General features: G+C 43.0%; 2 protein-coding genes across 3 annotated transcripts in view; one reads left to right on the top strand and one right to left on the bottom strand.

The window, feature by feature from the left end:
- Window positions 1-227: 227 nt before the first annotated feature.
- Window positions 228-6,939, top strand: napgb (N-ethylmaleimide-sensitive factor attachment protein, gamma b). 2 transcript variants are annotated; one of them, XM_042103601.1, is made up of 12 exons: window positions 228-486; window positions 1,093-1,160; window positions 1,429-1,513; window positions 2,001-2,018; window positions 2,116-2,146; window positions 2,556-2,665; window positions 3,110-3,176; window positions 3,333-3,403; window positions 3,628-3,706; window positions 3,842-3,921; window positions 4,045-4,174; window positions 5,154-6,939. In XM_042103601.1, exons 1-12 carry the CDS (start codon window positions 431-433, stop codon window positions 5,298-5,300), a joined length of 942 nt encoding a protein of 313 aa, XP_041959535.1. In that variant the 5' UTR covers window positions 228-430; the 3' UTR covers window positions 5,301-6,939. The 2 variants fall into 2 exon arrangements, with proteins under 2 accessions (XP_041959535.1, XP_041959544.1); XM_042103610.1 differs by lacking the exons at window positions 228-486; window positions 1,093-1,160; window positions 1,429-1,513; window positions 2,001-2,018 and adding an exon at window positions 1,522-1,837.
- A 207-nt stretch (window positions 6,940-7,146) lies between these two features.
- LOC121718562 (piezo-type mechanosensitive ion channel component 2) overlaps window positions 7,147-27,470 on the bottom strand; it is a 66,743-nt gene continuing 46,419 nt past the window's right edge. Inside the window, exons 29-57 of the mRNA XM_042103587.1 lie at window positions 26,379-26,622; window positions 25,839-25,959; window positions 24,940-25,090; window positions 24,737-24,826; window positions 24,284-24,408; window positions 23,790-23,852; window positions 22,225-22,328; window positions 21,167-21,265; window positions 20,345-20,462; window positions 20,102-20,170; window positions 19,657-19,823; window positions 19,286-19,488; window positions 18,558-18,731; window positions 17,350-17,985; window positions 16,328-16,586; window positions 15,968-16,150; window positions 15,185-15,479; window positions 14,436-14,568; window positions 14,157-14,304; window positions 13,191-13,405; window positions 12,779-12,937; window positions 12,271-12,418; window positions 11,538-11,726; window positions 11,130-11,222; window positions 10,635-10,807; window positions 10,027-10,143; window positions 9,778-9,857; window positions 9,328-9,556; window positions 7,147-8,946 (exon numbers count right to left, since the gene is read on the bottom strand). Of these exons, the coding sequence (XP_041959521.1) occupies window positions 8,694-8,946; window positions 9,328-9,556; window positions 9,778-9,857; window positions 10,027-10,143; window positions 10,635-10,807; window positions 11,130-11,222; window positions 11,538-11,726; window positions 12,271-12,418; window positions 12,779-12,937; window positions 13,191-13,405; window positions 14,157-14,304; window positions 14,436-14,568; window positions 15,185-15,479; window positions 15,968-16,150; window positions 16,328-16,586; window positions 17,350-17,985; window positions 18,558-18,731; window positions 19,286-19,488; window positions 19,657-19,823; window positions 20,102-20,170; window positions 20,345-20,462; window positions 21,167-21,265; window positions 22,225-22,328; window positions 23,790-23,852; window positions 24,284-24,408; window positions 24,737-24,826; window positions 24,940-25,090; window positions 25,839-25,959; window positions 26,379-26,622 (5,038 nt within the window). The 3' untranslated portion in view covers window positions 7,147-8,693. The remainder of the gene's footprint in view (window positions 8,947-9,327; window positions 9,557-9,777; window positions 9,858-10,026; window positions 10,144-10,634; window positions 10,808-11,129; window positions 11,223-11,537; window positions 11,727-12,270; window positions 12,419-12,778; window positions 12,938-13,190; window positions 13,406-14,156; window positions 14,305-14,435; window positions 14,569-15,184; window positions 15,480-15,967; window positions 16,151-16,327; window positions 16,587-17,349; window positions 17,986-18,557; window positions 18,732-19,285; window positions 19,489-19,656; window positions 19,824-20,101; window positions 20,171-20,344; window positions 20,463-21,166; window positions 21,266-22,224; window positions 22,329-23,789; window positions 23,853-24,283; window positions 24,409-24,736; window positions 24,827-24,939; window positions 25,091-25,838; window positions 25,960-26,378; window positions 26,623-27,470) is intronic.

Raw genomic sequence — 27,470 nt, 5'->3', positions numbered from 1 at the left:
GTCAGCAGCACAGCTGTTCTCGGGAGTGTGTTTGCGGCTTCTGGATAGGCCAAATGCTGAGGTTGAAGTTCACAGCTCAATAATGTCTGTCAGTGAAACAATAAGTCACTTTATGGTATCCCCCCAAACAGGCCACAGACGCTTTCTTGCTATAGTGTAATTATTTGAAAACGACGTAAGTCTAGGCCTACAACCTATGTTTACGTGCATTCAATAGCCTGAGTTGTTATGTAACACATAGGGCGCCAGAGCAGGTGCCTATGAGCCATTGTAGCATCCCATTCGGGCTACGTAGTAGCAGTGTGACGTTGAGGTTTTAGAGAGGATAATCTACGTGCCGTCTAGCCTACTCTACGGTATTCAGTTTATTATTGCTGTTCGCACCTCCATAGGCATACGACACGATATTACCAGTGGCTGTCATCCGAATATGGCTGCACAAAAAATCAACGAAGCCCATGAGCACATCGCTAAAGCAGAGAAATGGTGAGTCAAATCAGTGCATCACTCGAATGTTATTCGTCCTGCTACAACGTAGCCGATGTCCGTTAGCCGACGCAAAGCTAGCTCATTCAAGGGTCATTGCACGCTTAAAGGAACTGTCATCAGAACAGAGCAAATTTCCTTTTCTAACTTAGTCTCGTATCAGGTGCGTCCACATCGAAAAATGATTTCGCAGACTTAAATTGGGTGATTGCATTGAGTCTATTTCAGGGTAGCCTATAATGAAGGGCTAATTGCAGCAGAAGAGATGTCAGGCTGACTGTGAGGCTACTGCATCTGACTGAGGCATAAGCTACGTCGATTTTGTGAAGCAGACAGTGGCAAAGCTACTTTGGGGTCCGCTATATTTTGTTATCCTCGAATCAGAGGACTGCTTCAGTTAGTCTAATTCTGTTACTGTTCCAAACCCCTTATCACCTTTTAACGTTAGGTCTGAGTAGTTCACAATATTATGAATGCAATATCATACCAATGGTGAAACACCATTTTTATGAGGAACATGCGTTAGGCTATTTATTCTGCATGGAAACTTTGAATGATGGATCACATTCAAAAAAGAAGCTTTTAAACATCATGTTACCTTTGCAGCCTGAAGACAAGCATGACCAAATGGAAGCCAGACTTTGATAGTGCTGCCACAGAATATTCAAAAGCAGGTATGCAAAATGTTTCCAGCAATATCCTTATACTCGTTTCAAAGCTGACTTGTGTTTAAAGGTATGCAGTACTTTTAAGCCTTTAAAATGAGTCACACCTTGACCCCTGACAACTTGGGTGACTGCATAAGCATGGGATATCTTATATGGCTTACCAATTGTGTTTACAATATGATTGCAGCAGCCTTTGCTGTGTGTTTAAATTTGGTCACCTTATGAGATGGTGGTAGTTGTCTCTTACCTATTTCCCTCATGTTGCCTCCCACAGCTGTGGCTTTCAAACATGCAAAACAGTTTGATCAAGCCAAGGAGGCATATCTGAAGGAGGCAGAGTACCACACAGAAAACAAAGCGTATCCTTTTTTGTGTGCAGACAGAAACCCTTGGGGCATCTGCCAAGACTGATATGAGTGCATGGCCAACTTCTCATCAACAAACAGTTTACACTTGGGTGAAGTATCAGATTGTGGTTGCTTATAACTGACCATGTGCGTCATTGTTCCTTGGATGAGTTGCATTTGTAGTTTACAGACCCATTTTAAACAGGTTTTCCTCTGTTGTAACGTGCAGCTGACATCAAAGGGATTTCCAGGGCACATACATAATGATGAAATATGTCCACATGATCTATGTTGGTGTTTGTCACTTTGGACAAAAACATCTGAGAAAAAGTACATGTGAGAACATGCATTTATACTGATTTGTGTGCTACTGAGACTTCACCAATTTGTATAATGAAAGGTTCACACATTGAGATTATTAGACTATGTCAGGATATTTTATTTTTAGAACATTTTCATCTAAACTCCACCGTTATTTGCACTTGACCAAGTTTCACAGGCTTTTTCACGCCGCCAAGTAAGTTAGTGGTTTTAAAATATCTAAAATAATATTTTAGATTAGAGGAAAATAAATATTTAATGTTTATTGTAAAACAATTTTTTATCTCTTATAGAGCATATGAACAAGCAGGCATGATGCTAAAGGTATGTTGCACATTGAAATAGTTATCATCATTCTTAAAATCAAGTCAGTGTTTTGATGATATTGGTATTATAACCCTGTTCTCCTGGTGGGGGGCAGAATGCACTGTAATGCAATCGCCTCATCCGTGTGTGTCTGTCTGTCTGTCTGTCTGTCTGTCTTTCTCTGTGTGTGAGAGTGTGTCCATTCACAGAACTTAAACACTGCTGGTCTGATTTTTTTTCTTCATTTTCAAACAAAGTGTTCAGTATGGTTATGACTCAATGCTGTCTCTATGTCTTCCATGACATTACATTTAGAAAACTCCACACTTTTTGTTGTTTTGTCTGGTCAGTCCTGCTTGTGTAAGTGTAAGCCATACCTGCCGCCAAGATGGTTATGAAATGACTGTGGCCTGTTTGCTGTATGCAGGATATGAAGCGCATGCCAGAGGCCATCCAGCTCATAGAGAAAGCCTGCGTCATGTACGTGGAGAATGGCACTGCTGGGACCGCTGGCATTGCACTGGACAGAGCGGGAAAGTAAGTGCTTTTTGCACATGTAACCGAGGTCGTAATTTGTCCGCCGCTCACGGCCCTCGAACCCGCACACCTCCACACACTCCGGCATGGGAGTCGAACGCTCTAACCACTGAGCTAAAAGCCCAGGCTTCCAACTCAGCAGTTAGAAGCGTTCTTAAGGTTAGGGGTGTGAGGATTTACACGGGCAACTAGCATGCTAGCTCAGTTCAGGTTAGGGGTGTGAGGATTTACACGGGCAACTAGCATGCTAGCTCAGTTCGCCTCTATTACACACAGTTAGGCTCAAATGTAAGCAGGCACCAGATTCTTTTAAACTCAACCCCTGCTCAGTTGCCCTAAATGGTCTTTGTTCATGGCTGTATTTAAGTGAGAAGACGGAGAGCTAATCTGGCAAATGCTGTCAGCATATATCCAAACTGGTTTGTGATCTGTGTTTTTGCTCAGACTCATGGAACCAATGGATCTGGAGAAGGCTGTGGATCTTTATCAGAAAGCTGCATATGTGTTTGAGGTACAGAAAAAGAAACACAATTGTGAATGGATAGCAGTTATGCAGTTAAGGCAGACATTGTTTGTTCCTTGGTTGCATTCTATTATTTGTGTGTGTGTGTGTGTGTGTTTTGTGCGTGCGTGCGTGTGTGTCTGTCCCGTCCATGTGTGTGTATAGACTGAAGATCGATTGACACAGGCTGCAGAGATGCTGGGGAAAGCTTCAAGGCTGCTGGTCCGCCTTCGCAAGTAAGCTCTACGTTGAAGGGATGTAGTATGATGCCTTACAAATGCTAGGGAGAACAGCTAAAAACCCTGAGGTTGTTCACCTTTAAATCAATGGCAAAAACAAGGAATTGTTTTTATTCCTTGTTTTTATTATTGATCTAAAGATCAATTAATTGTCATTGGGCATTGAAATGTACTGTACGCAGAACAAGGCCCATAGCTGTCTTTCTTTTCTCTCCATGTAGGCTTGATGATGCAGCCGCCTCCCTCCAGAAAGAGAAGACCATGTACAAAGACTTAGAAAATTACCCCACATGTTTCAAGGTACTGATTTGATCGTAGTCTTAGAGGCCCGGTATTTGAACTTTCCAATGTTTCTCGCTACATGTATGTATATGAACCCTTACATACCCTACACCCTTATTTTCTGTTTTTGTGTTGCTCCTTTTGTCTTTCTAGAAAACAACTGCACAGGTGTTGATTCATCTTCACAGAGGGGACTTTGTGGCCGCTGACAAGTGCGTCAGAGAAAGCTACAGGTATGTCCGTTTGTCGGCCAAGCAACTCAATCTCCACTGATTTACAAACGTCAGCAACACAAAACGTTCAGCTTGTTGTCATGTTGTCATGTTTGAATTATTTTTGCCACTGCCCTCCTGTAGTTTCCCAGGGTACAACAACAGTGAGGACTGTGTAGCCATGGAGACCCTTCTACAGGGATATGACGAGCAAGATGAAGACCAGGTGCACCGTGTGTGCAACAGCCCTCTGCTCAAGTACATGGATAACGACGTGAGTGCATGGGGAATGCTGTTAGTTAGTTATCATTAGGGGTAGACTGTTGATATGATGTTTGCAATATTTGGGCCATTATATGACATTCTTGCAATGTTTTTCCTTTTGTGATATAGCATGTATTGTATAGCAAGTATTGTGATGCAGTTTATATGTTGCACTATAATTGTGGACGTCAGATCCATGCAGTGTTATCAGAGCACAGGTATGTACTAATATGAAATTATAATCATCATATTAGGTAAATGAATATTGGTGTTCTTGGTGACACTGTATCTGCATATCATGATGTTCATTTAATTTATCCCCTGATGTAGTTATCACTATCTGCAAAGAAAATGTGTCTAGTGTATGTGAACTTGCATTGTGGAGCCAACCAGAGTAGGAGGTAACCAGATTTAGTGAATGAATGACATATTACTGGGTACTTTCAGCGTCTGCAAAGGCACAGAATGTGGTGGTGACAGTCCTATGATGAACAAGCCAGTTGATGACTTCATTTATGTATTTGTCATAATGCTAATCTGTTAGTGTTGGTCTGCTTTGGTAGAGTAGCAGGGTTAGTATAGCCTGCAGAGCTACTCGGACTAAATAAACACCCATCAGGTCACAAAGCTAACCTGCATTCGTCTGTTCTGTAATGTTATGACGCATAGCAGCCATCATAAGAGACTGCCCTCATTAAGTCAAAGGCCTTTTTATACCTCATTTTATATACTAAAAGATCATTCAGATCAGTTTCTTAAAACGGAATTTTGAACTAATGTGTAACAGTGCCTAAAGGCAGATGTCCTATTGAAATTACCAATATTATGACCAATAGGTATTTGACAGTCAGGGAACAGCAGCACTAGACTTGCAGCCCCTAGGCTTGTCTGAAAGCAGACATCTATGTGACTATGTTAGTTGTGAGCAGGCTGAGATGTAACCTTTCCCTTCTGGTTCTCATGTGTGTGATTGCTGTGTGTCGCTGCAGTATGCCAAGCTGGCCATCAGTCTAAGGGTACCTGGAGGAGGCGGTGGCAAGAAGAAGAAGACCCCTGCAGCACCACAGGGGGGCGCTGGAGGACCAGCTGCTGCAGCAGCAGACGATGATGACTATGAAGAAGGAGGCCTGTGTTAGCTATGGGATGCAACAAGTGTGTGTGTGTGTGTGCGTGTGTGTGTGTGCGCCTGCCTGTCTGTTCATGTGTGTTCAGTTTTATCCTGCATTTCTGTAATTCCATCATCAGCTACCGAAGAGTCACCCTCTCACCTATCAATCCTCTTTAACCAGGAGGAACGTGAAAAGGGACAAATTAATTATACAAGACAGCACTATGAACTCCTACACTGCTAGATGTTTAAGCCTCAAGAGTATTTGTTAAGAGGTACAGCAGGTTTTGCTGAAATCAGTGTGTGTGTTTGTGTGTGTGTCAATTATGTACGTTACATTTCAGTCGTGTGTAGCAATACATTTATTTTTTATCAGGAAAAAAAAAGTGCAATCAGTCATACGTTGTGTTGTATCAGAATTGTAATTGTGTTATTTATTTAAGCTGTGCTAATTGTATTTGGATTTACCTAAAGTGATATTTATTTTAACTAAATTGTTATGTATGAAAGATATGGTTACAATCCCAAATGTAGTCCAGATTAATGATCTATTTCAGTGTAGTGTCACAGAGTAGATGTATATACACAATGTAGTATCACAAAAGATTAAGTGAATTACAATATTGTCAATGACTGCCACCTGTATATTACCTGACCAGGTCTTTAGTAAGCATATCATGTGTTTGATTGTGGCACAGGGTGCGCGATCACAAACAGCTGTCGGTCGCAAGAGCTGTAGACGGTGGTGACATTTGTCTACCTCAGGAAATCTCTGTATGTGTCATGGGTGCCCCCTTGTGGCTAAGAGCTTGGTGGCAGGACTATATCAGTGCTGTCACAATGCTCTGTCCAACATGTTATTATATTATTCTATGAAGAGGAAAAAAAGGACCACAAGCCTAGACTCCAGCAGTGATGCTGCTTGTTTGCCAGGGAGAGAGCTGTATTACTTAATCCAAATACCTTACCAGTGTTTTTGCAGAGATCAGTGATGATGACACATTGTGTGTGTTTACTGTGTCTCTGTGCTGTCCAACTGGTTCATGAACCTCTCCATGCCAATCCTCTCTCCTGCGTAGTGGATACTCTGCTAATTGCCCGTGTGGACGGGAGTGGACAGACCTTGCTTGGGTGTTTATGCAGGAGAAGATCCAGTGGTCGGTGGTCCTAATGTGCTGATATATTTTTAATGTTGTCCAGAGCCCTGACTCCTCTAGGCTTCATCATTAATGTATGTGTGTGTTCTGCTCTTGTGATGCTGCCTCACGTCTCCAGTTTTTGATGTAGAAGTGCATTAGTCAAGAGTGCTATCTATCAGACCAGTGACTATTTGACCAAATGTTTGCAGCAGTGAGTGACATGAACAGTGATGTGTGGAAGGTCTTGGAGATGTTCTGTTGTTTGGTATTTCAAACAACATGTGTAATATATGCAACCCAGGGTTTTCTTCATTCCAAGTGACATAGTAGCCTATATCAGATTAAACTTAACATTTTAACTGTGGAAAATGGAAAACTGAGGATAAGGTTGGGGTTTAATGATAGCATTCGCATTCATGACTAAAGGTTTAAATATTACTGTTGGTCAATTATCTCTCCGGCTGGTAAGCAGGTGGTCAAATAGCAACTGCCACGTGTAACATACTAAGACATGTAAATAAAATGTAAAACCCAATTCTTGGTCTGGTATGCTCTGTTTATGTATCGGTTAATGTTTTGACAGATATAGTTTGTTTTAATTTTTACAACATTGCATACAGTCAAGTTCAGAGAGAGAAAGTAATGATGAGAATGCTTCCCTGAGAATTTGGGAAGATCACATTACAACACAACTGCCAATGAACAATCCCACTTCAAATGAAGACACTAGCCATACAAAAAGGACTGTTTTTATTTGTAGATGTTGCTCCAGGGTTACATCATGCGGCTGTCCAAAAATCTCTAGGAGTGAAGGATGAATTGTAGAATTAGAAAAAAGGTCTGAGAGATAAAATGTAATCGCAAACGAGTCAACACATGCAATGCTACAGCTGATACAGGAAAATGGGTTCAACTTTACTCTATTTGTTTTCATCTCTAAGCCCTTCTACATAGTACCTGCATGTAATGAGAAAGGTCTTAAGTCAAAAATCATGCTTTTGCTAATGCGTACATGTATCTGCTTTGTTTGGAACATCATTTTTTACCTTCTCTATCCTTGTTTTTCTACTCTTAACTCTTAATAGTTGATGGTTATAAGTGGGAATAAACATACCATCATGTCATATTTGCAAACTTAATTGTGACCATTAACTTGGGTTCTCCCGGGTCACAGCTGGTAAAATGTCCAGCGTATTCTACCAGTCTTTCACTGCTTCAAAGCCAGCTGCCTCCTTTGCACTTCAGTATGTCCACCCCGGGTTCCTCCATGTGTGCTCATGTGCTCACCTCATTGTCCATAGATTGCAGTTATCCCAAATACATCATAATGACACAAGTAGACACAATAAAGGTACTGTACCCTCATATTTACCATACCAAATATTTAACTTTACAATTAAACTTTGGTAATTATTATATTCATCACAGAGATGTCTACATCCACATAAAAGCCTCAGTCAAACAACACTAGTACCTGTAAACAAAAAGGTGAGCATATAGAGGTACAGCATTTTCTGCACTGTGTCATGAGACTGCTGACACATGAAAAAACATAGTTTTTCATTCTAGTCATGTTTACATTCACATGAGAAGCATCATATGGAAATGATATGTGACTGTGTTGTGTTTTTTCCTGAGAAATATTGTAACTAATTAATGCGTCGTCAAGTTTTTTTTTTTCAATCGTACAAACAAAATAAGGCAAGATCATATTTTTTTATATATATATATATATATATATATATATATATATATTATATTGTATTATTTAGAGGAGGCTACCCTCATAGCCATTCTTTCAGCATGTTCTGTTCATATTCCAGGATTCAGGAGAAATGGGGGAATAAATAAATTTCTTTGGAAAAGTACGTCTGTATTTATCCATATTGGGCTAATGCGCCGCCAGCTTAAAATGGTCCAAGCATGTCCAACAAGCATACATCAGGTCAGTGCGACGGACCTATGGTATGGGGGAGCAGACTGCAGTCTGTTTCCGATCCTGGAGAAAGCCCTTCAAAGCCCAGCAGCTGGAAGAGATGATCTACCATGCTGGGGTAATGCTGTGCACTGTAAACACATCAACTTGTTTTGTGGCACAAACCAAGGAGGAATCTGTACCCTAACACCCACTTCTACCCCACAATCATACACTGACATGCATTTATGAACATCAATGTCAATACTTGCTCCTCCACCTTGTGCTTGTTTTTGTGCTTTCTCTTATCATTGTTTATAAAAAAACAACTGGCCCCTGCGCTGAGCCTTGTTGCACTATCAGACCCTCATTGGGTCTTCTCCCTGGTCCACTTGATCATGGTCTCTGGGGAGCGGTAGAGGAAGATGAGCTTGGCGTAGAGGTCCTCCTCCAGGTCCAGCTCGCCAGTCTCGCGCACCAGGAAGATGTCGGTGCACAACTTGAGGATGCGGTCCACGTTGGGCAGCTCCTCGAACATAATCGTGTGGTGGATGCCGCTGAAGAACTCGCGCACAAACTTCCCAATGACGAGCACCACAGAGGCATACAAGCCCATGATCCTGAACGAGTGAGAGGAGAAGGAGATGGTGGTCATGTGAAAGAACAGACTCTGCACACAGAGGCTGATGCTTAAGAGATGTACACAGTAATCCCTGTTTAAAAGGCGTCACCAAATGCACAAATGGCTGGGACATGACATACGATACATCTGCAAACATTGGTTTAAAATCCTACAGGTAGGAAGGTCATCATGGACTTATTGTTGACCATAGATTGTCATGATACAAAAACATGATGAGGGTTTGTCAGTTTAAATGTAATGATTTGAATGTTGATGTATAGGTGCAAGTATGTGACAGCAGAAGACTGGAGAAAATGGAGGTCAAATGAATTACAAAGTGGAAAAACTACAAGTCAAATGTCATGTTCATCTGACTTACCCATATCCAGCCAGAAAGCCCAAGCTAGGTGGGCTAACCTTGTCACTAAAGACATACAGCTCCAGTCCTGATTTATTCGGCTTCATGAAGGTGGACTTGAGCTCACCCGCCCTTGTCTGGTTGACGATCCACCACTCTTGGATCACTTCCGTTTCATTTGCTGATTTGGTCTTGTTTGATGTTGATTCAGGCCTGCCCAGATTCAGTGTGATGTTCATGTATTTTTCATCTGTTCAAAAGACACACATGATAATGGAAAGGAGGATGGCAGTGGAGTGTGAGTGGAGATAGATGTGGATAAATAAACAAGAGGCACAAAATTGCAAGAGAAACTAAAGACACAAAATATATTACAGACTGTTAATATAACTTTTTGTCATAAATGCAGAGTAACTTAGTGGGAATAATATAAAGAGGATGTGATATACAGACTGAGGTACACAGACTTACCCTTATAAAACTGCACGATAGGTTTGGCACTTGAATCACTTGGAGCTCTCATATATTGTGGGAAAATATGTGGGAGTATCCTAGAGACAAACAACAACGTACACAGAATCATTATTTACACACATCAAGAATTTTCTTAAGCAATGCCGTGAACAAACAGTTCAGTCCAGTTTAAAGTGAATATCCTTTTTGAGAAAAACAATGAAGATTGTTGTAAAGAAAGGAAATCACGGCAGCCATGACACTTACACTGAGTCCTTGCGTGTGCCATTCAGCAGCTGGACCAGCTCTATCCTGGTCTTATTGTCCAGGTTTGTCACATATTTCCCACTGGATACCTCAGCCTTGGCCCCTAACTCAAGGTCCCTGGTTGAAACGGAACAAAACACTTAATGAATACAACCATCCCATTCAGTTATATTCATCATGTTTTCCCCCCCCCCCGCAAACTTATACTTCACCAATCTACAACAAACTTGGTTGTTATGGTTGTAGCCTTAAATGGTTCAAAATGCATTATTACCACATTCATCAAACAGGGGGCACTGCAACTGACACATTTCAAATGTCAAGAACCACTTAAAGGGCAACTCCAGTCCTTTGGAGTACTTTTGAGTAAGATTGGAATATGCACTTAATACGAAATAGCATGAAGCGATAGCCTTGGGGGCCAGCATGCTAAATGTGTTCAAAATGTTGAAATTGGGTGTAATTGGCTAATTCAGCTGCCAATACATACCTGTGTTGATGGCCAACCTTCATGAACCTTCACCTTCATTGCCCTATCAATTGTGTCTGAGATATAAAACCAGTCCGTTGAGCCCATACTGTTTCTCATGTGTCTGATTAGGGCTTACCTTTGCACAGACCAATCTATGGTGATGGTAAACTCATCTTCAGTCTTCCCCAAGACCTGGATGAGGGTTTTTCTGCTGGGAGGGCTGATGGTCCACAGGGAGTTAGAGCTGCCCTCCAGCTCAGCTATGGTCAAGTCCTCAAACGTGTAGGACTCTAGAAACGGCATAACATCCTGACGGGCAGATAGACAACAGCAGACAGATTTGTGAACAGGTGCCTACGTCCTTGCTCATTGTAAAGCTCTCTGAGACAATGTTAGTGTTAATCAATAAAGTATCTATCTATCTATCTATCTATCTATCTATCTATCTATCTATCTATCGATCTATCGGGGTACTATGTAAACGACCAACAACTGGAAGTTGAATTCAAATTGAAGGTGGTGACTGGCTATGTTTGTGATAAGTCAGTAATGCAACTCAAAGATGAATACAGCTGATACAATGAACAAATCACAGTCATCAATTAAGGCCTTGTGTCTAGTGGCTTCTTACTGTATCAGACCCATATATCTTCAGAAAGGTGTTAAACTCATCCTCAGATATATCCCTCAGATGATTCTGCTGGGCACTCATGGTGAATATATGCTGTAGCACACAACCATATCCAAGAAAAGAAAAGAGAAAAGATGGTATTAGAAGAAGAGACTAATAACAATAATAATATGAATTTAATATAATCTGATTTTCCTAAATGCCTTTTCAAAAAATTACCAAAGCCTTCAGATATTTAGATAGAATGATATAATGACACAAAAGCACTGACCATTTAGGCTATTTTATTCCCTCAATAGTAACAAAAGAAATATGTGTCCTGATATGTCAGGAAATAAAACAGACAAATCAATTAAAACCTTAAGGTATTTCAATAAACACAAAAACATAGTTGATATCACATAGCACCTCAAATCCTCCCAGCTGGAGCTTGAGGGACACATCCAGGGGTCGGTTGACCACGCCGGCCACAGACTTGACCAGGGACATGAAGAGCAGTGGGAACCAGACGATGCAGATGAGCAGCATGACGATCATGCCCCCCATCCCGTACTTCACCACCTTCTTCTTCTTCTGGCCCCGCGGCTGAGGGTAACGCTGCAGAACACACACACACACACACACACAATTACAAACATACACACACACACACACACACACACACACACACACACACACAATTACAAACATACACACACACAAATTACAAACATACACACACACAAATTACAAACATACACATACACACACAATTACAAACATACATTCAAACACACACACCCACACACACAATTACAAACATACATTCAAACACACACACCCACACACACAATTACAAACATACATTCAAACACACACACCCACACACACAATTACAAACATACATTCAAACACACACACCCACACACACAATTACAAACATACATTCAAACACACACACCCACACACACAATTACAAACACACACACACACACACACACACACACACACACACACACACAGTAACACACAATACTATACAAAAACAACATTTTGCATTACTAGTGCTGCATTTTCGCTCTGGAACCATAAACATAAATACTAGCATTTCTCCAATTGAAATGCGTTGTGCTGAGCTGATAAGGTAGGTTTCTGTGCTCACCTTCTCCGACTCTCTCCAGCACTTGAGCACAAATATGTGGGCATAGATGTCCTCCACACAGATCCAGCTGGACAAGCTGAGGGTGGTGTCTGTCCATACCCAGTCCATGACTGCACGCAGCTCCGTCAGGAACGGAATCAACCGGAATCTGAGGAGCGCCATGAGTTGTTTTGGGTACAGTGAAGGTGGATGAATGCAAATGCAGCCACTCAAATGAACAGAGTGCACTACTGTCTGTCACATTGATTATAGTACTCATAACAGAAGCTTAATGAAACCTTATGCAGACAAAAGCTATTGCCTATATTGAAAAATATACACCATTTTAAGCTGTGTGACAACTTGGAGCTGACAACTACCGCTATTATCCCCCTGGGGACATTAAAGACTCAACCTATAAAACCCATAAAAGACGCAAACAAGAGAAGGATATGCCTTCTCATTTGGGGAACTGATTCATTGCTGTGAGTAATACATCCTAAGACCTACGCTGGCCACACAGGCTCACCCTTGGAAGAGGAAGAGGTTCACATAGTTGTAGCTCTTGGTGAGGAAGTTGCCTAGCACTCGTGTAGGATATCCACAGCGGATCTGATAGGCTGACAGGCCAAAGTAAATGCACTTCACAAAGTACCATATCTGGGCCACCCTATTGTCACCGAAACGCCTGGAGGACAAACACAGACATGTAAAATAGAGTCACAAAAATAATGCAAACATGACACACTGCTACAACACATATTACATTACTGTATGTCTTTACAACTGATGTTACAACTGTGGGAAAATCCTTGTAATTATGGTGATCATCTTTCCCCAGCAACTAGACAAACAGCTAGGGGTATGTAACCAGTAACAGTCAGTGACTATGGTGGATCGTGAGACTGGGATGTGTAACTTGACTGGGTTGCCAGAAATACCTCTCCGTTACTCCAGGAAGGATGAAGAACATCCAGAAATGGATCCCGAACACCAGGATCACCTGGAATATCACTTTGCCCACCACAGTCTTCTTGAGGTAGAGGGCCCGGTCCACCACCATGGTGCCAAACTGGATCAGGACCATGACCAAGAAAGCACCTGGGACCTGATCCTCCGACAGCGATGAGGCAATGTCAGCGCCACCAGTGTGTTTCTGTGGAAGGCAGGAGACATCAGTGGAGGAAACATTTCATAACCTCGGTTCTCTGAAGAACATGAGACGTCGCCCACTAGGGGTCTATCAACCAATGTCTTCAATGTCCCCAGTGCATAAGCCTACATTTTTGCTGAGCTCTGGCACATACTTCACAGGGGCAGTCTATAGTCCCTCCATAAGAAATTCCAATTGAACCCCTGCTATCAACCATGAACCCATTTCAACCAACCCATTTGAAGAATGGGCTTACATCACCGCCTACCTCAGTAGGCTACCGGTATATAAGCAAGCGCATAGCCATGTTCTCTGTTTTGCCTTCACTGGTGATCATCTCTGTGCCTCCTTTTCAGCTGTAGCTAGCAAGCTAATGCTTATTGACAACTTTGAAGAACTGTACTACAAGTGCCTCACTAATATCGCAGCTGGCCTAACAGAGGATATCCCAGATTTTATTGACTGAAAATGGTTCAGCGTTAATATACTCCTTGTGGGCTGTATATCCCAAATGTGACGTCAACTGAAAGAGGACCACTGATTAACTTAAAGTTCATGACCTTCAACAAAAAAAATCTGATTTTCATATCCACCATGTTAGTGAGTTATTGACTGCCAGATATATCACAAAAAAGGTAAAACTATGCACACACAATGTACCACATTTGTAGATTATTAAATGTATGGACATTTCCGATATACACCCAAAACTTTTATATGCTATCCTAATCCATGTAAAATGTGCATCCCTCACTCCAAAAGCTGTGAAGCCGAAGACAATGATGATGAAGTCCACCGTGTCGGCCAGGAACATCATCACATAGACGTCGGTCACGGCACTGTAATCAGGGTGGACCAGGTCGTAAAAGAACTGGCGAATGGGGAGGTAGATCTCCAAAGCTCTGCAGGAAGTTCATACAAGAGTGAGACTCCATTTCTCTCCATCAAGAAGACAGCAAGTGACAATGCAAAGACGCAAGAGTTGTTTTTCTAATAGACCGACATGACGATGAAATAACACAGACAAACTCACCTCTTTATGATGAACACCCTGGCTTTGATGAGCTGTTCCCGGATCTTCTCGATGATCATCTCCTTGCGGGTTTTCTGGTGGACCTCAGCCTCGCTCCCATCCTTCTTGCTGCTGTTGCGTGTGCTGGTGCTACCTGAAAAAGAACACATGCGTCATACCCCACACACCCGTCATACCACACACATTTCATCCGATGGTCACCTGTAAGCACATACACAATTTGACAATTTGAGTCAGCAGCGCTATCAAGTCATCTGTTTGCTCAAAAAAGCATTTCAACTGATTCTTGTAGCAGAGCATCTCTTTCATATTGCCCTGATTAAAGAAGACATTGTTCTTCATGAGCTCAATGAAATGTACTGCGGATTAGTTGAAATAGAAAATACACACACACACACACACACACACACACACACACACACACACACACACACACACACACACACACACACACACACACACACACACACGCCAAACACACACAGAGCACTGAAACTCCTCTCCAAATACAGTTAAAAGAGGCCAAGCCCTCCCATTTGGCCCTTTGCCTATTATTCATATGGCTCTCTCTCTGAAACTCACAGGAAAAATCTGAAGCCACAACAGAGGTGTTCGAGGTGTTCTATGGCACACACGCCAGAGGGGTCCTGGGAGAAACACTGAGAATCTATTTGCTCAGACAATCCAATGCTGTCAAGCTTCTAAGCTCACTTGCGTCTAGGCCATGACCTCTGACCTCTGGCCCTCACCTCTCTTGGAGCGCAGGGAGGAGTGTCTGGAGAGGTGCGAGGTGCCGCCGGAGCTCCTCCGCCTCCTCTGGTAGGTGCGCTGCTCCGCTGTGCGCACCTGCACCTGCACCTGCATCTGCACCGAGTCGATGGATGTCCCGAAGTTGATGGATCTCATAGAGGGGACAGAGCCCTTCCGGTCCTGCGAGGAGTGTATGGACACAGCCTTCTCCTCATCCTCGGACTCGTCCCGATGAAAGGTAGTGTCCTTCTGTGGAGATGGTCTGGGGCCGTCGTCGTCCCACAGTCCATGACACTGAGGATACAGCACAGGAGATAGTCACACCTCTCAACTGTTATAGTTATCATGCAATCATGTGCCATAGCAAATAGGTCAATATACAGTATTTACAGCAGTAGTATAGCAGTTATTTGCCTCATATGTTTGACAGGGGCAAAGTCAATGTCAATAGTCTATTGCAACGGTAGGTAACAACAAAGATCCACTACTAATTCAGTGTGCTGACCATCAGTCTTTGAATGATATGGTCATTTGAAAAGCATTATGACTAATATGCTAAAATGGATCGGTGATGGTGTAATGGCTAAGGAACTGAGCTAGAATGCAACAGCCAGAACACTATGTGGCTGTACCCTTGTGCCCCTGAGCAGGGCACTACCCAAGGGAGGGAGTTGCTCTAGGGGGCCTGTCTCTGTGAGTGGCTCTTTGTGAGTTGCTTTGGATGAAAACATCAGGCAAATAAATAAATAGTAATAATATGTGTGCCAGTATTCAAGGAGTACCTTCAGAATAGAGCGGTGGAAGAACAGTGCAAGAAGCTGGACCAGGTCGTAGTGCACATAACCTTCTTTCTTCTCCGTGCCAATGATGTTTGGAGGATGGAAGGGCCTGTTCTTATGCATAGCGAGTTGTTGGTTGAAAGGGAAGAAGCCAAACTGGAAGAAGTATTTGATTATAATGGTGGCCTGTAAAACAAAAACACATCCATGGACTAGCGATACAAGTGACCATAGCACAGTGTACAGACACAGGACTGGTGTTGAATGTGGAGTGTATGGGTGGAGGCTGAAGGAGACTGATGACTGCTCAAGAGCAGGAGAAAGACACAACTTGCATCATTTCAACTCAGCCAGGTACTGTACCTCTGTGTAGACGATGGCGGTCATCCAGAAACGCTTGCTGGGCCGTGGCACAGACAGCATGGCCCAGAGGAAGATGAGGATGGGCAGCACCAGAGTGGCCGCGTAGGCCGAGATCATGTGGTTGAGGATGATGACCAGGTAGCAGACCATCTCCGAGTGGGCCACCAGCATGTTGTACAGGGCATAGCAGAGCTGCAGCAGCTGGGGCTGGCCTTTGTAGAAACGCTCGGAGTTCTCCAGCTCATCATCGTAAAACATCCTGCAAGAGAGGGAAAAAAGATGTAGGGAGAGAGGGAGAGAGAGAGTGGGAGAGAGAGGGAGGAAGGGGTGGTGGGAGTGGGTAGCCATCTCATGCTTTTTCAGTAATCTTAGTAACTGTACTGTATGTTTATAGTATGATAAAATATTTATTCTAAAACATTTGTGGTGATGCCTCCAAGCAAGCAAATAAATAGTTTTGCACTTTAGAGTGTATTACCAAAACCACAGCCTGTTCCTCCTGTGAGCAGTTAGATGCAGTGGGCAGAAATTAAAACTGTGGCGGCCAGCCACTGCTGAGTACATTCATGGGAAGCTCTCATGACTTCTCATCCTAACCACAACCTGACCACAATACATGCAACAAATGTCACATCTGCATATTGCTTACACCTCATGTTAACTTTTCATTTCTGCATTGGCGGTACTTTTGAATATTTATTTTTTTTCCAGACACCACCTGCAACTGGACTGGGCCTGGCCCTGATCTGGCATTAATCTGGGCCAAGCCTGGGCCATATCTGGGTCGGGGTGAGCTGCTGTGAACGCTTGATGGTGTTTTAAGCCCTCACTGTGGACCTATCTTATGAAATGTAAAGTACAAATTTAAATAAAATGTATTATTCCTATTATTATTATTACTTCAAGGCAGCGCTGCGACCGTCGACTTCAAGGGATCTAACCCTAGCCTAACCCTAGTGCCTTCTATGCAGCGCTGACTGGAAGATGCTGTTGGGGGCTTAAAACACCAAGGCGTGTCTTACTTGTTGAGCAGGAGCTCGCTGGCCGTCAGCTCAGTGGTCATGGAGGGCAGCAGCGAGTCGTCCAGGTCGGAGCGGCTGTCTGGGGTCATGATCATCATCCTTCTGTCATCACCACTGCCGTCCGTGCTGACGGAGAGCCGGTCGAAGCTCACCGCCTTGCTGTAGCTGGGCGGCACGTCTGCGTCCGAGGTGTTGGGGGCGTCTGTGTCCGGCGTGAACAGCTGGCCCTCTCTTCCGTCTGTGTGCAGGTACTCGAGCCCAGAGGACTCGCCTTCGTCGTGTCCGGCCGCGTGCTCTCTCACTTCTTCGTTGTTGTCCTCCTCCTCCGTGCCCGATGGCCGCCTCGTCTCCCCTGCCTCAGCTCCCTCCCGATGGGCCTCCTGCGCCTCCTCCTCCCTTTCCACGCCCAACTCCACGTCACCTCCTGCAGGCCAGAGGCTGCTGGCATCTCCCTCAAGCTCCTCCTCTGGCTGCTCCACAGGCTCCACCTGCTCCACAGGTTCCGCCTGCTCTTGCTCCTGCTCCTGCTGCACCTCCTGCTCCTCCTCCTCAGCCTGGTCCTTCTCACCCTCCACCTCCTCAATGGTGTCGTTGGTGCCTTGTCGTGAGAACAGGGTAACACACTGAGTGGGCTCACTGTGAATGTCAGAAAAAAATATAATAAATAATGAACAACCGCAATAAAAAAGGAGAATGAAGGACTTAATTACAGATTTCATATAACTGAAAAGAATGAATGAAAATTCGATGAGTTAAAGGGTTCCGTCATTTTAGCTGATGACTAACTGTAATGTAACTCTATTAGAGAAAGAGTAAATGAAAATGCCTAGATGCACTGATGGATGTGTAAGATGATGAGATGCTATACAATACCTTGCTCTTTTAATACATTGCAGTATGTATTCCATTCATTTTGACATTTTAGGTTATCCATCATATTCATGTATGTTACCAAACATATTCATGTATGTTATCCCAACATACCTTCATGTACTGCAACTGTGATAAAACTAATATTCATCAGTGTAATGCCTTATAGATTATTTTATTTCTTCTCCATAACATCACAAAATAATCTACTCTTTTTTCAGATGGGATGTAGCCTACTGAACTGTCAGAAATGTATTTACAACAGTGTGAGCCTTTGTCAGTGCATGTGTCCAACAGTGGAGAGAAGAGGGGGCAGCAGTCACACATGGGCCAGACACCTGGATATAATGCTGCTCCCGCTGTCCGCAGAGGAGTTGGACATGTCCAGGCCGTACATTTTGCGAAGCTTTGGCCGGGCACGCTCACTGGTTTTTGGAATGTTCTCTGGCATTTCGTCCAGGTCATCCAGAGTGGATTGACGGGAAAAGAGCATGGTGGCCTCAGTGTAGGCGCTGGTGAGCATGGAGATGGATAGAGGACAACATGGAATGAGAGAAAAAAACAACAAACAGTGGAATCATGGGATGAAGTGGTGGAATTCTAATGTTGCCAAGGGAGTGCCTTTTACAAAAGAACTCAAACATTCTATTTTCAAAACAGACAATCTATCCGTGGAACATGCCATCAGAATCTACCTTTCCAGACATTCTGTCTATAGAACATTAAGATGTCAGAATCTACCCTTCCAGACATTCTGTCTGTTACTGTAGCTGTCATATCTGTCTGTAATACACAAACCTTATTTTTGTGTTGTATTCAATTTCTAAAGCTGTACTGAAACTTCACGACTTCTGTCGAAAACCTTTATGTTTGGTTAGCAGATACTTTCAACATTAAATAACATTGGACATTACAATATCATCAATGCTAGGTTGCTCTGATAGCGGTTTCTTTTACTGTCTTTGAAAAATAACAAGCGGGTCTGGGACAAGCTGGACCCACAAAAAGAATTATCGGCACATTATTGCATCACAACAAGGTGCCACACATCTCAGTAGTCTCAGACCTGGACATGCTGTCTCGTGACGCAATGGAGTCTCTGGAATCCTGGCTGTAATCCCTGTAACCGGCCCGTCTCCGTCTGACCCGTTGGGACCCAGACATGGAGTCCTCCTCGCTGATGCGGTCGAGACCTGACTCACGGGAGATGGCCAAAGACATCTGCTTCTGGTAGTACACCTGAATGCTCTCCCGCGATGGGACGTTACCCTGTTTCACAAAGAGGGGCCAATTTATTTCTGTACAACATAAAACTGACGGAATGGAATGAATATTTAGATTCTTTTAACAGACAGTGTGTGTGTGTGTGTGTGTGTGTGTGTGTGTGTGTGTGTGTGTGTGTGTGTGTGTGTGTGTGTTTATGTATGGTACTGGTACCTTTTTGACCTCTCTGGTGAGCATGCAGCGCTCAATGCGGAGCACTGTGGAAATGTCAATGTACTCTCTGCACATGGAGTTCATCCACATGGTCAGACTGTCGATGGTGGTCAGCAGGAGCACCCACGTGAACTTGATGATGTTGAAGACACGCTTAATGATGTTGTCTGTCATGGAGGTGTAATTGCACAAACAAATATAATTCCATTTATGTTTACACATTTCATCAGACTGGAGTAAAACTGAGATAAACAGACTTTGGTACATTTTGGATGGATGTAAATAATAACAAAGCCTATGTTATCCTTTAGTGCTAGCTCCAAGGGACTTCATCACTAGGTTATGCAAAGAGCCTTGAGACACTGCTCTCAGTTCATGGCGCTCTATAAATAAATCAAATGAGCGCAGAAATGATCTCCCTGAGAGCCACGCCCAGACTGCTGACCTGGAGACTTCTTCCCCTCCTCCTCGTTCTCGGACTGCTCCGAGTCTCCCACCTCGATGGTCACATGACCTGCAGGAGAGAGTAGGGGTACGGCTCATAAGAGAATGAGCAGGGCCCCAGAGCAAACAACTTAACAGCATACACACTGGAGGGTAGGCAAGCTTTTGGATCAGTCGATAAGATATGCATGCAAAAACAGTTGCATGGGCCTTGACAAGATACATTTTTTCATTGAGGAGGTACCCTCTTTCTGGCTCTTCTTGTGTCTTCCTCTAGCATATTTCTTCCAGAATCGTCGCTTCTCTTTGCTCCTCTCTTTCAGGGCGGTTTTGGAGTCTGTGATCCAGGTGTGGTAAACAAACTGCAGAACAGCCAGGAAACACACTTAGAGAGAACATCCACAGAAAACCTTTTTTAAAAAAAAAACATTCAATGGAATTTGATGATCAAACGTGCCCTGCTGGGTAGCCATGGAAATGCTCATGACCATGAAAAGAAATTATCATAGTGCAAGGCAAGCACAGGCAGAACATAGAGCACACAACGGATGTCAAATATCAGGCTGAGCAAGACGCCATCACCACAATAACCACAACACACACACCAGTCACTATGACAGGAGAGTTTTACTCCTCTGAGGGCAAACATTCCTGATTGAATACTCTACCTCGTGTGGTGAGTATAGAAGGTGAACAATTTGTGGAAATGAAACTGCCACAGTGGAGCAAAAGTCATACGTAATGCCATACCAAAAACTGCATTACCTTAACCTTTTGGGCTGTAAAAAGTCCACACACGGCATGCACGCTTCAAAGGAAAGCATTCAAATAAAACTTCCATTCCATACTGAGAATTCTGAGGTAAAGTAAAATCTGTTTTGGACCCAACTGTTTTGATCAAACAGTTGGGTTCACCAAAATCCTTCATATCAAATCCATCACAAAAAAAGGATGTTTGATGTGACAGCATGGAATGGACAAGTACAGTATGGTGCAACAAATGCTACATTCAATTGATTTACCCACAACACGACCATACAGCCCCCCCCCCCCCCTGCCTAAATACCTTTGCTACCCTGACAATATGATGCAGTATAAGTTTTGGTAGCTTAATGATAGACTTTGGCAAAGCCAAAACTGCTGAGGCAAACTTTCCAACCGCGCGCTAGAGAGAAGGGAGAAGATGAACAACAGGGTTACTGCTACAATACAACAGGGTTACTGATGCAATACAACAGGGTTACTCTAGATTCACACGCTTGCGTTGCATTACTGCATGCCGGTGGGTTTTCCCGACAGTCGGGGAGTGTACTATGGTGTATGCCTTGAAGCATAACCGTAATTTGATTGGCTGGTGCCTTGCGTTGCTGTCCTTTGGTGCAGCAAAAGTTGAACATTTCTCAACTTTTTGACGGAAGCGACAGGGGAAATGTAACGCAACGGAACCACAATTCATTTCAGCAACGGATGACATAAGCCCATGTAAAGTGAACAAGATGCGTCTCCAGCACTGCATTCAATGCAAGCGTGTGTGGACACCGTTACAGCTACAATACAACAGGGTTACTGCTACAATACAACAGGATTACTGCTACAATACAACAGGGTTACTGCTACAATACAAAGGGGTTACTGCTTACAACAGGGTTAGTGCTACAATACAACAGGATTACTGCTACAATACAACAGGGTTACTGCTTACAACAGGGTTAGTGCTACAATACAACAGGGTTACTGCTTACAACAGGGTTAGTGCTACAATACAACAGGGTTACTGCTACAATACAACAGGGTTACTGCTACAATACAACAGGGTTACTGATGCAACACAACAGGGCTACTGCTACAATACGCTCCCTGGCAGTCAAAACACCACAACAGAAACACATTCAGATCCATATGACACATACTATGGATTAAAGGAAGAGAGAAGAACAGTAATGCAACACATTATTTTGTGATTGTTACATTTGTAAAAGTCACACAGGCCATTCTCAAGTAACACACTGTTCAGACAGGTAATGATGACATATACCATATGACAACCGTATGATATTACATATTTGTCCAACAATAACATTATCTGCCACAGAAGAAGACAGGGGAGTCTGTCCACCACCTCACCTGGAAGGCTGACTTTTTGGGTGGTTCTTCCTCTTTTTTCTCCTCCTCTTCCTCCTCTTCCTCGCTGTCAGTCTCAAATAAGTAATAGTCTCCACTTCTAACCACTGAGAGAAGAAAGACCCAAACCAGAGTTCACATTCAGTTTCAGCTATGTAGCTATGTAGATATATGTAGCAAGGGATTTATGCCACGTGACTGTAATCTCATATTATTCCCTCTTTAGATCAATAACTATTGGACTGATTAGCCTGGAAAAGAAACACATGACACATGAATAGCATAGAGAATCTGAATTAGCAGAATTGAATTAGTAGTTCGATACAATGAAAAATGAGACCAAAATGTAATTCTCCAGAGCTGCGATTACACAGCTAGTGCACACTGTATAGCTTGGGAGACTAGAAAGGTGACAACCCACGGAAGTATCCCTACCACATTAGTATATCAATCAAGCAGACAAGATGAGAAGCGGCTTTAAGTCTATACCTAATTTGTTTAGTAGGAAGGTAAATGAGTGAATAATTTATTAGTCTACACCTACTGCACGTAAGTAAGTGTCTAAATCACAACACAAGAAGGGTACGGAAATAGGGAAACTGCCTTGTGTCCTTGAACAGAAGAATCACCATGGAGGAGAGAAGAGGACAAGGGGAGATGCAGGAGTAAGGGACTAGGGCTATGATATAAGGGAAGGTATAATAAATATGCATTTATTGTATGTATATGAGTGTATATATCGACATTAGATATAAACAGGGGGTACTTCAAAGGTAGACTGTGACCAGAATGGGGATTAAACTGCCGGTAAAGGAGCTTAAGGAGATATCCATACAAGAACAAACAAAATATATGCATTTATATAGGCAATTCTTGCATGGATTACCGTAGCTTCCAAGAGGAACCATATACATTCGACCAGTGCTAATTTGATATTTGACGAGTATCTGCAAATCAAACTTATTTAGACCACTTTTAAAGTTCCCCTGACAATGTAATGAAAAAGATGTAATGTTTTCTCCTCATTCCCCCCACTCTACCACCACTGCAGTAATCTGCTGGCTTTACAGAGAATTGGGTAGTGATGAAGTGGATGAAAACCTGGAGGAAGAGGAGACTTTACATCTTTTTAGTGATTTGAAACACAACAGAACGATTCTCAACTGTGGGCTCCATAGACCAACCCCCCCCCCCCCCCACTCTGTGACTATGTCAATCAAACAACAATCCAATAGCATCCAGCCAATAGCCTTTTCACTTCTCTTTGATGCAAACTACTTTCTATTTAAGGTCCTTCCACATGACGGTATGTGACCGTAAATATGAAAAAAAAAAATGCCATCTTAGTAAGTACTTATATCTGAGAAAAGTGCATAGAGGACACAAAGTCAAGTTGGTAGGATCCTTAAATAGAGCATGAAAAGCAGTGAGCATGGACAATATGGCATGTGTTGTTGTTTACTTCAGAGTGTCTGTTGGAGCCCAGGGCAGTGTGGGAATCCCCTGAGTTCTGGTCAAGGACACAAGGACCAATAAGAGCAGAGAAGACAGGTGATTGGTCAACCTACTGGAAGCATGGTCAACCCAAGGCCTCCACCACTGCTTTTTTTTGGCCTTCTTTTTCTCTGCTCCTAAAATAAAATGTTGGTGACAACATTAATGAAAAAAACTGGAGCATAAAACTCTTGTCTTTAAATAATCATGTGATTATTGTGTACATTATGGGTGTCCACAGCCAGCTGTTTAGTTGGCTGTATCTGTGAAAGATTTGATAATATGTCCACTTTACTTAACAAACACTTAACACAACATTGTAATCACAATGGCATTTCACTATATGTTTTACAAAATATCTATTTTGTATGTGACAAATAAAATCCTTGTAATCCTTCTAATCAATCAGTGAGTGAAAACTTGACCAACCCAAATCATCTTGGGTTTACTGATCATTTTAAGGTTACAAAACTTTATAAAGCTATCAAAATATGTTCCATAGTATACATATCTGATTCCTGTCACTGCAAGGCTTAGACGTCCTCTTGCACTGAGATTTCTGCCATACCATCATCATCATCCTCTTCCTCAGGTGGGATGAGGTTCTGGCCGTCGCTGGACTCCTGGGTCATGGAGAGGATCTTCTCCTTGCCCTTCTTGAACTTCTGCTGCCGGGTCTTAATCCGGTCCATCCTGGTATCAGCACACAGAAGAGGGCAATTGACCCAAAATGACAACTTAAAAGCATCACTTGTCTGACCTAGGTCACAACTATGAAAACACACAGCTATGCTTGCCTCTGAACAATATGTCATGAAACACTTCTTCCATATAAATACAGTAAACAGCATGCTTACTGGAGCTAGCAGACATCAGACATTAGCTTTTACTAATGCTAAAGTTGCTTGTCCTCATTTAGCATTATAACTAATTAATTCCATCATGGCTGATTAAAGGCCCATGTTTCCAGGGCGCATAATGCATCAGGAAGAGTTAGCATATAACTAGAGAAGGATCCCACTGTCTCTTCAGCTGCTCCATGGACTTGTTCTCCTCCTCCAGCCGAGCCTTGACTGCCTTCACGATGGTGGCCTGGAACAGCTCAGCCCCTCTGCAGGAATAATGCATGTCAAGATCAGCAGGGTGTGTGTGTGTGTGTGTGTGTGTGTGTGTGTGTGTGTGTGTGTGTGTTGTTGTTGTTCTGAGGGACCCTCTCCTCTGTACCTGGATGCGAGGATCTGTGCGGCCCTGATGTCAGCTACCACATGCAGGAAGTAGTAGCTCATGAAGACACGCCTCTGGAGCAACAGGAAGGCGAAACAGATGCTGTCCCAGATGATACCTGCTTCGTCGCTTGGCAATTCACACGTCTCATCTACCACAATATAAAACAAAACAGCAAAGAGCCAGCCAGGCTAGTTACAGTATTATAACTAAAAGACTTCTAACATGGGGTTTATAACATGGGGCATCAAACTGGCAGTGACACAATGCATAGAAATGATGCATTAGCATCTTAGAAAGAAGGTGCATTTCAGTGAGGAGCCAAGTTCAGATGTTTATAGCACAAACACCAAAAACCAAGTTGTTGAGCAATTATATACTGTATTCATCGACTCAGACAATGATGTGTAAAATGTCAGACGTAAATTGAGCATATAAGAAATATCAAACAGCTTGGAAATGTGAGCTGGTGGACCGCTTAAGGTCGTGCAGTGGAATAAGAGACGGAGTCCAAGGTCTGGTGTGGGTGAGGAATAGATTGGATGCCAGCTGTGATAATAATATACATCAGCAGCTTGTAATTCTCACGAATGATTTTCAGTGATGAGCTCAGCTGCTGGCATGGCTCGGCTGTTATGACCATCAGATCACAAGACAATAAATTGGCAGTGCAGCTTTGCCAACAGAGGAGCACACATTCACACTTTGTACTGAGCTTGGATGACCACATACAGTACTGTAGTCTGATGACCAGCCATACACATTTATGTGTGTGTGTGTGTGTGTGTGTGTGTGTGTGTGTGTGTGTGTGTGTGTGTGTGTGTGTGTGTGTCTGTCTGTTTGTACGTGTGTGTCTGTGTCTGTGTGTGTGTGTGTTTGAAAAGAAGTAAGTTGAGTACCTTTCATAGCTTTGATTTCATCGTAGACTTTGTACTCTTTAATGGTGCAGGCGAGACTAAACAACTGGATCAGCCAGCACTGGTTCACCATCAGGTCTTTGATGTAGCCACACGCAAGGATCTGTACACACACAGAACATCCAGTGGACAATCAGCCATTTTGTCTCGACAGCATATCTCCAGATAGATCTAACAATTACAGATGGGATGAACAGGAAAAGGAGACAATAAGTATAAGTAAATATACTTTTTTGATCTGATGAGGGAAATTTGGTCTCTGCATTTAACCCAATCGGTGAATATGTGAAACACAAACAGCACACAGTGAACACACAGTGAGGTGAAGCACACACTAATCCCGGCGCAGTGAGCTGCCTGCTACAACGGCGGCGCTCGGGGAGCAGTGAGGGGTTAGGTGCCTTGCTCAAGGGCACTTCAGCCGTGGCCCACTGGTCGGGGCTCGAACCAGCAACCCTCCGGTTACAAGTCCTGAAATAGAAACATCAGTGTGAAAATGACAGGCATTAAAGTGGTTCTTACAGACAGTATGTTCTTCATGGTGATGACAAATATGTTGTAGGCAATGAGGAAGTCCCAGTAGTGGAGGATCTTCTTGATAGGCTTGAGCAGCAGGTCTCCGCCAAAGAGCAGGAAGTAGAAGCAGGCCACCAGGTAGCCCATGCAGAAGACACTGATACGCGTGGTGCCTGTGATGAAGATGATGGTGAGGACGAACCAGAACAGGTAGCTGAACATGATCACCTTCAACATGTCCAGGTATGACCTGGCAGAGATGGGAGATGGGGGATTAGTGAGCAGGGCTGCACAATTATCGCAATCCTAATACCTAATCGCAAAAGCTATAAATAATATTGTGCACAGTTCTCACATTTTCTCACATTTCTGACTTTTATATTAATTTCATCAGAGACGGTTGATAAAAATGTATATTAAGGATCTTTGATTTCATCCTCCATGACTATGAGCAGAGCCGGACAATAAAAGCTTGATCTTAAATCTTACAGGCACCCCCCTACATCCTGATGAAGTAAGACTCCTCAATAAGGGTTTAAGTTTTGTCCCTTGTAAACCTGCTGATTTCTTTACTACTAAAATAGAACTATTTACATTTTTTCGCAATCTGAGACTGAAAAGTTACTTCAAGGACACAACTATCTCTTTTCAGGCATCCAACAAACAAGAGCGAGGTAAATTTAAACCTACAAGCACTTTTTGCCCCCCTGTCTTTAACTCCTCATTAAATACTTTTTGTCGACTTGTAGAACGTGATGTTGAGCAGCTGTTTAGCAATCCTCCTCCTACTGTACAAACAGTACAAATAACATGACATTATCTGAAAGACAGGCCCTGGACATGCTTTGTAAAGACAAACATATTGTTGTGAAGCCAGCAGACAAGGGAGGTGGTCTAGTGATTATGCCTAAAACCCTCTATAACCAAAAGATCAGACCTATTACAGAACTTTACCTTCTGACCCTACTAGTAAATTTCAAAAGGAGATAGAGCTTTTTCTCCAGCAAGCTCACTCTTCTTCCATAATTTCTGAACGAGAGTTTAAATACCTGTTCAATCGTACCCCAACTAGACCAGCTTTATACATTTTGCCAAAAG

This window comes from Alosa sapidissima, chromosome 1 (genome assembly GCF_018492685.1).
Source record: "Alosa sapidissima isolate fAloSap1 chromosome 1, fAloSap1.pri, whole genome shotgun sequence".
Taxonomy (NCBI): domain Eukaryota; kingdom Metazoa; phylum Chordata; class Actinopteri; order Clupeiformes; family Clupeidae; genus Alosa; species Alosa sapidissima.
Note: the sequence above shows the minus strand (reverse complement) of the source record. Positions and strands in the feature narration are given on the sequence as shown.

Bases quoted from the DNA above. Each gene is read 5' to 3' on its own strand.
- napgb (XM_042103601.1), top strand. From the start codon at position 431: ATGGCTGCACAAAAAATCAACGAAGCCCATGAGCACATCGCTAAAGCA. The intron at 487-1,092 runs GTGAGTCAAATC...TTACCTTTGCAG, and splicing joins ATCGCTAAAGCAGAGAAATG to CCTGAAGACAAGCATGACCA. The intron at 3,707-3,841 runs GTACTGATTTGA...TTGTCTTTCTAG, and splicing joins ATTACCCCACATGTTTCAAG to AAAACAACTGCACAGGTGTT.